This window comes from Lytechinus pictus, chromosome 8 (genome assembly GCF_037042905.1).
Source record: "Lytechinus pictus isolate F3 Inbred chromosome 8, Lp3.0, whole genome shotgun sequence".
Lineage (NCBI taxonomy): Eukaryota > Metazoa > Echinodermata > Echinoidea > Temnopleuroida > Toxopneustidae > Lytechinus > Lytechinus pictus.
Genome location: NC_087252.1, coordinates 1,297,872 through 1,310,124, shown reverse-complemented (window position 1 = coordinate 1,310,124; position 12,253 = coordinate 1,297,872). Strand labels below are relative to the sequence as shown.

Genomic DNA, 12,253 nt, shown 5'->3' with positions numbered 1-12,253 from the left:
GCAATTTACTATCAATTATAATACCAGAAATTTTACTTGCGATGCCTTTGCTTTACTCAAATTTGCTAATTGCACCTGCAGATTGTCAATGCATATTTTCTTATTTGTAAAAACCATATACTGTGTTTTAAAAATATTTACAGATAATTTATTAATGGTCAACCAAGAAGTTACCTTTTTTACTTCACCAATTTCACTTGCAGAACATAAAAATATTTGTATCATCGGCAAATTAAATATATTTCAATTTCGAAGATACATCGCACAGATCATTTATATACAAAGTAAATAAAAGGGGCCCGAAGTTAGAACCTTGGGGTACTCCACACCTTAAGTCCTTGTAATTAGATTATTGACTATTTAAAGTTACAAACTGTTGTCTATGACTTAAATAATTGTTTAAAAGATCCCAAATTTTCCCCCTTATTCCATAGTTGAATAATTTTTTTAGGAGTATAATATGGTCAAGTGTGTCAAACCCTTTCTGTAAATCTAGAAATAAGCCAATTGATAAACCTTTCATTTCGATAACACTAGTAATACTTTGAATAAAATCAAGTAATGCTGATGATGTGGAATACCCCACCCGAAATGCATGTTGGTTCGGGCTAATAATATTGCACTCATTGATAAAATTCAGTAATCTAACATACAGTATATAAATTTCTCAAAAATCTTTGAAAAAACAGTTAAAATGGAAATTGGGCGATAGTTTGTAAGTATTTCAGGACAACCACCTTTAAAAATGGGAATAACCCGACCAATTTTGAGTTGCGTCGGAAAAATCCCCGACTCGAGACAAGCATTATATATTGCACATAAAGTTTGACACAAGAAATAAATACTTTTTTTTATTACTCTTATATCAATTCCACCATGGCCCACATTTGACTTATGTTTATTTTTTTTACTATTTCAATAACTTGACCCACGGTTATTGGATTACAATACATTGACTTGTTATTACTCTTAATATGAGTGGTGACATCTTGACAAGGCGAGCTTGTAAAACTGCTATTTAAGTTGAATGCAATATTTACAAAATAGTTTTTTCGCAATATCAGGGAACAAGTTTGAATCTGTACTTTATCTCCGTCAACAATATTTTTGCGTATATAAACACCTTTAATTCTCTATGTATTGATCACATTTTCATGTTTTCTTCATATTGCCTTTGGCACAGTCAAACTGATCTTTGTAATATTCAATTTTACGAGATTTAATCGAACATGAACTGCGACGTGGAATGAATAGAATAATAGGAGAATGGAACCCTTTATTAATCACGTTATATCAACCAGGAATCATATTCAGCATATTTTTCTTAAATTTCATCTTTTGAAAGTGCCGTTTTGTGGCTGTATAGAGACAACTGCTGTCGCTGATCGCAAGAGCTACCTCGATCACACCAGGTAGTCAGCGGAAATTGATCACGAATGATTACATACCTTGCTTTTTAAATCATTTTCCCGTCTACTTTCACAATAATGTAATTGGCTGTCACGCGTCGCAGCTTCCATTACCGCAAAATTCCTATGACTACAGGTAAATAAGCAGAGAACTTAAATATATTTTTTTTACTGTAAAAAAGGTGCAGGCCTAATGGTTGATTTGGTGACGTTTCGGGAAACACGGATATATCTGACAACATACCTAGTTCTTTAAAAAGGAAAGAAAAACGACGTATAAACCGGCCTACGTGCAAAAAGAAAAAAAAAAACATGGAAATTATTGTTTTATAGCCTGTAATTTTTTTCATTAGGATTTAAACTGATGTGAGCTAAATGGGCCTTTGAATCTTATATTGGGGAATCCTGAAAGATTATCCAGCGGATGGACTGAACTTCAACTTAAAAATGTTGACTCCTGTCAATACAACTGTGATTTTTCTTCCTAATCCCCCAGTATATATAGGGGTTTGCGTCACATGTGCTGTTCTCATCATGTCTGGTTCAATTATAGGGAACTTCTTGGTAATCGCAACCTTTCTCAAAACTGAACGTCTTAGGACACCTACATATTATCTTCTCTCCAGTTTAGCCGCTATAGACTTATTAAACGGTTTGGTCGGAATCCCGTTGGAAGTCTATCGGAGAGTCGTATTTTCCGACATAACATGTCTTGAAATGTACTCAAGGTATTTTTCGGCATTAAGCTATCTTTTAGCCGCCAATAATCTATTTCATATTGTCATGGTAACATGTGATCGATATATCGCCGTTCATCGACCTCTCCAATACCAAACTCTCGTCACCACGAAGCGAATCGCGATCGGGATACTTATAAGTTGGTTGATGAGTATCGTTAGGTTTATGCTTCACCTAGTCAGCAATTTAGAAGAAAGTCCAACTACCGTTACAATATTCTGCTCTGGGACTACTTTCCAGTATGGTCTTGGTAGTAGAATGCTGTTTTTCCTTGTGACGACAGCGATCACCGCATCGGTATCAACCTTACTTGTCCTCAACATGCTGATTCTGCGAACGGCAATGCGACATGCGCGTCGAATAGCCGATATGGAGCTGGCTATCGGCAGAGCACAAGACGATATTACCGCTTCTCGCGTTAAGGCATCACAGAAAGTTATCTTCATCACTCTTGCTTTTTTTTTTATTTCATGCATCCCAATGAGTATTGTTCACATCATTATGGTTTTCGATACTGAAGCTCATCTGTACTCTCGCGTCCATTTGATGACGTCGCAATGTTCATGTTTTTTGCGGATCAGCTGTAAATCCAATTATATACTGCTACCACAATCGCACATTCCGTGAAAATGCCCTGAAGTATTTTAAGAACAAAACTGTTTGGAGAAAACTTTGTTCTACCAAATCTACATTTGCTTAAATTCAGAAACCTACGAGGTTTGTAGACAGGGCGGCAGATGGTATGGCATTGGGAATAACTTTTATCCTGATATACGAGAATAACGCCTCGGCTAGCTCATCAGCATGATGGCCACTAAACGAACATGACGAAGGTCATGTATTAAGAATCAACAAAGAGAGCACTAAGATCCAAGAACTTGTAATTTGATCATCTAGGTTATTGTCACCGAGCCAACATTTCCAAAACGATCGATATAATGAGATCCAAGTCTATCTCTGTAGCAATGGTGAGATCGAAATTTTGAGATTCTGGGGGCACTTTATGCTTCCATAAGAATGTATAATCACATGACGCGATCTCATGTCAACATCCATTATCTAGAAAATATGATAGAAATCAATGGAAAAATGTAGACATTACGACATCCAAGAACTTGTGTGGTGATCTTCTCTAAGTTCTTCAGAATGTAGACATGATGAGTTCTTGGATCTCATGTCAACATCCATTTAGAAAAGAATAGATAACAAAATGATGTACCATATCTTGTAATTTGATCATCTCTTTCACATAACGTTGGCATAACGATCATCATTCTGTTCTTCAGAATATAGACACGACGAAATCCCAGATCTTGATATTTGGACATAATAATAGCTCGATTAAGCTTCTGTAGTATAGACATGATAAACATGAGAGAAGTAGTGAGATGACTAGATCTGAGATCTCGTCATTTCTATTAGAAGAGATGATAAATTAATGGCAAGATGTAAAAACTACGACATCCAAGAGCTTGATCAGTCGACAATGTCTCTTAGAAGAGATAAATATATGACAAGATGATGATTGGATCTGAGATCCCTTAAATGGACCTTTAAAGGTTCCCTAACGGTTCTAATAACCTTAAACAGCCACTCTGAATTCTTCTTAAGTTTTTGAAAACGATAACTTTTTGGGAACCTTTTGTCGAGGGTTCCATATACCGGACAAAAGGGTTCCAGTTCGCAGCTATCTTTTTTTCTTTTCTAAGAGTAAATTAACACGACTGGATCCAAGATCTAATTGTGTCTGACCATTTTATCCAAAAGGAAGTATGTAGACACAAGCTTTAGTTTGATGACGATGCTGATGGCTGCGTGCATGGTAAACATGGTAAAGGGTTGTATGTTTTTTAATGAGTTAAGTTCTTAATTCAATCTTAATGCATTGATCCATAGTATTGATGCTTTATTACCCCCCCCCGACGAACGCACCCATGTAGCATGAAGACATGAGAAGCAGCAAATATAGTCCAGGGACAAGGTAGGGTCCCGTTTTATAAAGAGTTGTGATATGAAGAAACTACCAAAATTCACTTTAAGCCAATCAGATTGGCGGATTTCAGTAGCTTTTAACAGTCAGCGTTTTTTTTTTTTTTTTTTTTTTTTTTTTTATAATGAAATTTGTCCCAGATGAAATTCAATACTGTAATTTCATACTGGCCTATATGTATGGATGTGTACGTGTGTGTGTGCGATAGTGTATATATCGTCCCCGAATCCACGAAGTGGCACACGCAACCGTTGATGGGCGAATTCACTTAACGAGATAAACGCAGTTAAAGATTGTTATATTTTCAATTGCCCGTTGCTATATGATTGTGAAATTTAACAGAATGACAAATGCACATACCACGAGCCAGGTATCTACTCCTGCCTCCCATGTTAAAATTTCATCGAATAAACATCAAATCTTGACATAGCAGTGATTCAAACACAAGCATGACAAGTGTCGTTTTGTGGAAAATATTACTTCAGCGTACGTAGAAACGGCGCGCACGTGCGTGCCATTTCGTGGATTATTTTACAAAGGATTTAGAGACTAGTGTCATTTTTTTCACTTTAATTATCTCATTAATTACAGAGAATTGGGTTCTAAATTTCAGTGAAATGATAAACCACAGTCAAGGAATACTAAATCTGAAAGATACTAAGAATTGACTTCTAAAACAGAATGATACTTAAAATGGACTTTTCACGTGATTTTGGGACGTTGTGCCACTTCGTGGATTCAGCGTTATGTATGTGGAGGAGTAAAAATCTAAAAAAAAAAAAAACATAATGTCATCGCATTATTGATTGATCGATTGTTAATGTAAATATTTTTTTATCTTTATTTTTCTCTCTTTTCATTGCTGATTCCAATGAATTTCGGTCTATACTAGAGACAAGTTACATGTACTTATCATTATATATTTTTCGTTCTCAATGATCGCTGTACAATTGTGTAATTCTGTGATAAAACCTGTTTCAATGATTGTATAATTTGCTTATGGGAGTTATATTGTAATTGTATATTTGATTTGAGAGAAGACAATAAAAACACGCTATAAAACAAACAAAACTATTGACCGACACATTACTGAAATTATTTTATTTATTAAAACGATTAACCGGTCAATATATTGATTGATATAGAATGTCTTAATCGTTGATTAATCGATTTTCAGTTCTATTGACTAAACTGACATACACATTAATAAGATGATTAGACTTATATAAGTCCAATTCTTGCTACGAGCAACCTACGACGTTCCTCCTTCTCCGTATAACCTGAAGAAGTGGACCAAGACCGAGAACGAGAATTGCCATAGATGTGGAAAGAAAGGTTCACTCAGACACATTCTATCAAATTGTTAGGTGTCTCTGGTAGAAGACTTGTATATATGGAGGCACAATGTGATCTTGAAAGAACTGAGCAATGCCCTAAAGATCACTATTGAAAAAGCAAACCAGACAAAACCACTAAATGCTCCAGCGATGATCTCATTTGTGAAGGCTGGAACAAGTACTGGAGCCAACAGAAAAGCTAGACTACACACAAGTAGGCTCCTTTGTCTAGCAAGAGATTGGCAGTTGGTCTCAGACTTGGATGAGCAGATGACCTTTCCCAGTGAGATTGTGACTACCAACATGCGACCAGATATGGTAGTCTGGTCGAAGCAATCCAAGTCGGTCATCCTCTGTAAACTGACTGTACCATGGGAGGAGAAAATTGAGACGGCCCATGAGTACAAGACGTCAAAATATGCCGGACTTATCTTAGAATGTAAGAAGAGGGGATGGAAGGTAGACTACTACCCAGTGGAGATCGGCTGCAGAGGATATGCGACCAAGTCTCTCCATTTCTTCCTCTCAAGGATGGGAATAACCAACAGAAGGAAGCTGGCTTTGGAATTAATGGAGATTGCTACAAGGTCCTCAGCCTGGTTTTGGATTAAATATAAAGACAACTTACCAAACGAGCAGCTGGAGGTTGCATCTCGTCTTGACGCTGCTGGCCCACCTCCTGCCACATCAAGGATAATGGGCCGAAATGGCTGGCAGGAGGACCTCGACTGAGGATCCAGCTGTTCTGGAGGACATTTCTCTGCACAAGGTGTGTTTTTATCATCTCGCGGTACTGGACTCCCAGTGACCACATAGAAATAGACCATGGTGACGAACCAGGAACAGGCTGGTGACAGCAAGGAGAGACTTGCATGACTTTGCCGGCAACCCAGGCGGGGGAGGAGGGGGTTTACTGCCCCTAACTCAGCCCTTTGTGGCACCCTCTATGTTGTTACGATTTCTGATAGACAATTAAGAATACTCCCAGAGTGATCCGAGAGGGGAGCGGAAGAATCACTAACACGGCCGGATGATACTGATATAAGGACTAGGCTTCGCCCCAGGACTACGATTGCGCCCAACGGTAGCCTGTGTATCATGCGATAGAAATTTCAACACAACCAAGGGTCTAAGAATTCACCAGGCGAAGGTAGGTTGCACTAGGAGAGCGACATCTGAGCAGCCAAGGAGTGAGCAGTGGGCTAAGCAACGCAGTGATCAGTCACGTCAGGCGCATGGAAATAGTGGCAAGGATGACAACCACGGTGCCCCCGATTCCGACGCTACATCCCACAACCCAAGTAGTATGAGCAAACGTCCGAAGGTAAAGTGGCCTAATTCAACTAGTAAAGACATGTGGGAAGCCATGGATGACCAGCTTGACAAAGTACTGGTCGAATCTATGAAGCGAAATACCGAAGAGAGACTCTCTTCTATGATGGAGGCAAAATACCAGTACGGGGTCGACAACTTCGGTTGTGCCAGTACGAAGCCACAGACGGTTACATCGAGGCTAAGACAGCAAGAAATCCATGACATACGACACAGTGTACGAGCCCTGCAGCGGCGTTGGAAGGAGGCAAGAAAGAATAACAATGATATTGAAATGAAAGCTCTAGATGACATCAGAGATGAGCAGAGAAGGAGGTTGAAAGCTCTGTCCAAGACGCTTAGAAGGAAAGGGAAAGGATGTGCCAAGAAACTACAGAAAGTCTATGAAGATCATTTTGCCTTCACCAAAGCTCTTTTCAACCCTGTGAAATCTGGTGAACTGAAGGCCACTAGAGAGGAGTTACAAGACCACCTGAGAAACACCTACTCTGACAGTGTGAGGAACATACCCCTGCCTCCAATGGAAAACTTGGTACGCCCTTGTACTCTATAAAGAAGCCCTAATTAATTAGGTATAATGTATCGGGACATGAATGGTCGCACAACCAATTTATGCTACAATGCATCTGACATAGTGCTTGAAACACTTAAATTGAATTAAAAGCGAACTCATATTCATATCATGGGGATCGACCGTAGTATGTAACGTCCAAAAAAAGTGTACGACAAGAGAAAACGGATGCAGCAACCGCTGTCATCTCGAAACCCTAATTAGTTTAATGTATTGTGCCATGAACTGTATTTTAATGCTGCCGTGCATCTAAAATCAACAATGCGTAAAACACTTGAAGTAAATTTTGGTCGGCTAAAATAAATTTATATATTTTTTTAATTAATACCCTGGCATGGATTTCCTTTTAAGAGCTTGTGACCTTGCCCTAGTATCAATCATTCAAAGCTAACTATGATAGCATTATTAGCTCGAATACTCATCCGATTTTGTTACTTCTTCTTACAATTCCCATGATTCCTGAAGATATATTATTTTCTTTGACATCGCTGGCTTTTCTCTGCATCATATATACAAGCACATCGTAAACGATGGCGCTTCTTGTTATATAATACTCATGAGGACCAATCGTGGCATACACTAAACATGCTAAAGGAAGCCAGCTTTGAGGAACAAAATCCTGTTGACTACCTAATTCTATATTTCTCATAAAATTCATTATGACATCACCAGGAGCTAGAAGGCAATAGCTTTACAGCCTATTAACCATTATATCTTGATTTATTTTGTTTCTTTATTGTTAAAATCTTTGAAATAAAACCGTGTACACAATGGCTTCAGTGAATACATGTACCCTTCCATGGATTCCTAATTCTCCAATCTACACAGCTTTCATTGTTACGTTGGCTATTCTTCTCATCTGCAGTACTGTTGTCGGAAACTTTCTGGTAGTTGCCACCTTCCTAAAAACCGATCGCCTCCGAAGACCTACCTACTATCTTTTATCTAGTTTAGCTTTTGTCCACCTTTTAAACGGTGCTATCAGCATACCACTAGAAACATTCAACAGAGCTGTCTTCATTGAAGTGACATGTCTTTACATCTACTCAAGGTACCTCTCGTCGTTCACCTATCTATTTGGCGGGAATTCTCTGCTTCACATCGTCATGGTAACCTTGGATCGTTACATCGCTGTTCATAAACCTCTCCGGTACGAAGCCTTGGTCGCCTCGAAGCGAATCGCTTTCGGGATACTCCTCAGCTGGTTGATGAGCATCTTGTTTGTCATCGGTCTGGTTGGTAAAGATGAAGATGCAAGTCTCGTCGGAAACTACTGCGCTGGGACTATCACTCAAACGGATCACCTGTATAGGATTGGGATCATCATCCTGATGATAATCATCATCTTGTCCTCACTAACATTGGTCATCCTCAACATGTTGATTCTTCGTACAGCATTGCACCATGCTCGGAGGATCGCTCAGATGGAACAAGCCGTCAGTCGAGGACGTCAAGAAGAAAGCGTCTCTCGTATCAAGGCTTCAAAGATATAGTCACCACGATCACCCTTGCGTTTTTTGTTTGTTGCATATCCACGAGTATAGTTCATGTCGCCATTGTTATCGACAATGGTCTTTTGACAACATGGCAGCGTTTATATTTTACCTTAGCTCTGCGGTGAACCCGGTTATATACTGCTACCGTGATCGTTTGTTCCGTGAAAATGCAGTCAGATACTTCAAAGACATAACTGTTTGGAGAAAACTTTGTTCTTCTGAATCTACTTTTGATTAAGCATGGGGTCAAACGAAGAGTGAATTTGGAAGTGGTGGCGAATATCCGCCGAGCCATGTAAAGTTAGGAATGATAAGAATGAGAAAGTCATGTTTCCCAATATAGCCGCATCATAGTTCCGAAAACTAGTTCTCCCAGCTTTAACTTTATCATGATCTAATGATAATCACCCCGGCATTAGAGGATATAGAGCTTTTTCGTCTGTTGCTCCTTGGATTTAGAATTCTCTACCAATCCAACTTCATGATTATAACAACATTTAAACCTTTAGATCTGAACTATTAAAGACCCATCTCTTCGAGCAACTTTGTGAATAATGTGTGACATATATAGGGTGCCTGCGCCTTTGAATGTTTTTTTTCTTTTACAGAAAAATGGCGCTATAAAAATGCTGTTTATCAACATTATCATCATCATCATCATCATCATTAACTGTGCTATGTTCGTTCCTAGGGGCTCAAGCATTGATGCAGCCAAAAATGCGGTCGGATGCGAAACACTGGGACCTCGTTGTATAAAAATAATCCTATATAATTATTATAGGATTTTTATATAGGGCATGATTACAGTCTTTATGGAGCCAAAGTATTTGGTTCTATTACCACCGAACAAGAGATGCGATATGGAGCATAGAAACAAAATGAGGGAATGGAACCCTTTATACTTCACGTTATATCGATGCAAGAATCAGCACATTATTTTTTTACTTTCATCTTTTGATCATGCCATTTTGGGGTTGCTATAATCGCAAAAGCAACCTCTTTTACACCAGGTAGTCAGTGGAAATTGATCACGGATGATTGCACACCTTGCTTTTCAATTAATTTCCCGTCTTTATACCTTTCACAATAATGTAATTGGCTGTCACGCATCACAGCTACCATTACCGCAAAATGCCTATGACTACGGGTAAATTAACAGAGAACCTAAATATTTTTTTTCTGCGTGGATGAAAGTGTGTAATATTAATAATACACATCTCCAAGCAGGTGATCCGTAAAAAGCTGCAGGTCCAATGGTTGATTTGGTGATGTTTCGGGAAACACGGATCTATCTGGCAAGATACCCAGTTCAAAAAAAAAAAAGGAAAGAGGAACGACATATAAACGGGCCTACGTGCGAAAAGGAAAAAACATGGAAAAAGGTTGTTTTATAGCCTGTCTATGGTTTCATTAGGAGTGAATTAAGAGGGATTTTGAATTTGACATTTAAGCCTAAAAATTATCCCGCGGATGGATTGATCCATTTTCAACATTGAAATGATGACTCCTGTCAATACAACAATGAGTTTTCATTCTAACCACCCAGTATACACCGGGGTTTGCGTCACATTTGCTGTTCTCATCATGTGTGTTTCGGTCGTAGGGAACTTCTTGGTAATCGCAACCTTCCTCAAAACTGAACGTCTTAGGACACCTACATATTATATTCTCTCCAGTTTAGCCGCTACAGACTTTTTAAACGGTTTGATCGCAATCCCGTTGGAAGTCTATCGGAGAGTTGCATTTTCTGACATAACATGTCTTGAAATGTACTCAAGGTATTTTTCAGCATTCAGCTATCTTTTTGGTTGCAATAATCTATTTCATATTGTTATGGTAACATGTGATCGATATATCGCCGTTCACCGACCTCTCCGATACCAAACACTCGTCACCACGAAGCGAATCGCAATCGGGATACTCATCGGTTGGTTGATAAGTATCGTTGGGTTTATGCTTCACCTAGTCAGCAAATTAGAAGAAAGTCCAACTACCGCTACAATCTACTGCTCTGGGACTACTTTCCAGTATGATCTTGGCAGTAGAATGTGGTTTTTCCTTGTGACGACAGCGATCATCGTATCGGTATCAACCTTACTTGTCCTCAACATGCTGATTCTGCGAACGGCTATGCGACATGCGCGTCGAATAGCCGATATGGAGCAGGCTTTCGGCAGAGCACAAGACGATATTACCGCTTCTCGTGTTAAGGCATCACAGAAAGTTACCTTCATCACTCTTGCCTTTTTTCTTGCTTGTATCCCAATGAGTGTGTTTCATATAATTGTGGTTTTCGATACTGAGGGTCATCTGTACTCTCGTCCATTTGATGACGTCACAATGTTCATGTTTTTCTGCGGATCGGCTGTAAATCCAATTATATACTGCTATCACAATCGTACATTCCGTGAAAATGCCCTGAAGCATTTCAAGACCAAAACTGTTTGGAGAAAACTTTGTTCCACAGAATCTACCTTTGCTTAAATTCAGAAATCTTAATACGGTTTGTAGACAGGGCGGCAAATGGTAGAGTATGGGAGAATAACTTTTATCCTAATATACGGGAATAACTGGCCCATCAGCATGATGGCCATTAAAAGAAGGACCATTAATTGAAAATCAACAAAGATGGCACTAAGATCCAAGATATTGTAATCTGATCAACTATTCAAGATGTTAACATGGACAGATCAGAGTTATTGTCATCTAACCAAATTTTCTAAAACAATCGATATAACGAGATCCAAGCCTATCTCTTCTTCGTGATGTAGTAAACGTTAGATGGAACTTTTAAGCTTCCATACGGATATACAGTGCGTCCCACAAAAAACGAAACCGAGATTTATCAATGATTTATCATAACTTAATCATAAATACAATAGACAAATGACCTACCATTATAAAGCTTAGAATCTCCTCTTTCCTCTGAAATTACTTAGATTATTTCTCATTCACGCATGAGTGAGCAAAAACAATTTGAGGAGGGGATATCAAAAAGTCATTTGGCGGGCTGTATCTGGGTTTCAAAAATAAAACCACATTTTTAAAAGGTTCAATATCTGCTCTTTAATTTGATACCTCAATTACAGAAAATGGTCGAGAAATAACAAAGTTCTGGTTATTTGAAATAAGGCTTGAATTTCATAAAATGAAGAGGTTTTACAGGCTAGCGTTCAAACTCACTCGACACTCCGTTTTGTTGACGATCAGCCATGCATGAAGTCTTTTGTTAACCATGCGATAGCTTCTGTGTGAAACCGGTGAAAACACGTTTATTTAATGAAAATATGGAAATACAAGTATTTTTTCGAGGGAACAACAAAATTTTACTTCTTGACCATTTTTGTGATTAAGGTATCAAATAAAAGAACAGATATTGA

The 12,253-nt window shown here is 38.5% G+C and overlaps 2 protein-coding genes and 2 pseudogenes across 2 annotated transcripts; all 4 read left to right on the top strand.

The window, feature by feature from the left end:
- The first annotated feature begins 1,856 nt into the window (after nt 1-1,856).
- Nucleotides 1,857-2,847, top strand: LOC135154968 (trace amine-associated receptor 7e-like; annotated as a pseudogene).
- Nucleotides 2,848-5,624: 2,777 nt separating this feature from the next.
- LOC135154967 (uncharacterized) lies at nt 5,625-6,206 on the top strand. The gene has a single exon (XM_064103217.1). The coding sequence runs from the start codon at nt 5,625-5,627 to the stop codon at nt 6,204-6,206; it is 582 nt and encodes a 193-aa protein (XP_063959287.1).
- A 1,941-nt stretch (nt 6,207-8,147) lies between these two features.
- Nucleotides 8,148-9,111, top strand: LOC135154966 (trace amine-associated receptor 1-like; annotated as a pseudogene).
- Nucleotides 9,112-10,373: 1,262 nt separating this feature from the next.
- On the top strand, nt 10,374-11,357 carry LOC135154965 (trace amine-associated receptor 7d-like). The gene has a single exon (XM_064103216.1). The coding sequence runs from the start codon at nt 10,374-10,376 to the stop codon at nt 11,355-11,357; it is 984 nt and encodes a 327-aa protein (XP_063959286.1).
- Nucleotides 11,358-12,253: the final 896 nt, after the last annotated feature.

Coding starts and splice junctions, on each gene's coding strand:
- LOC135154967 (XM_064103217.1), top strand. CDS start 5,625: ATGATCTCATTTGTGAAGGCTGGAACAAGTACTGGAGCCAACAGAAAA.
- LOC135154965 (XM_064103216.1), top strand. CDS start 10,374: ATGACTCCTGTCAATACAACAATGAGTTTTCATTCTAACCACCCAGTA.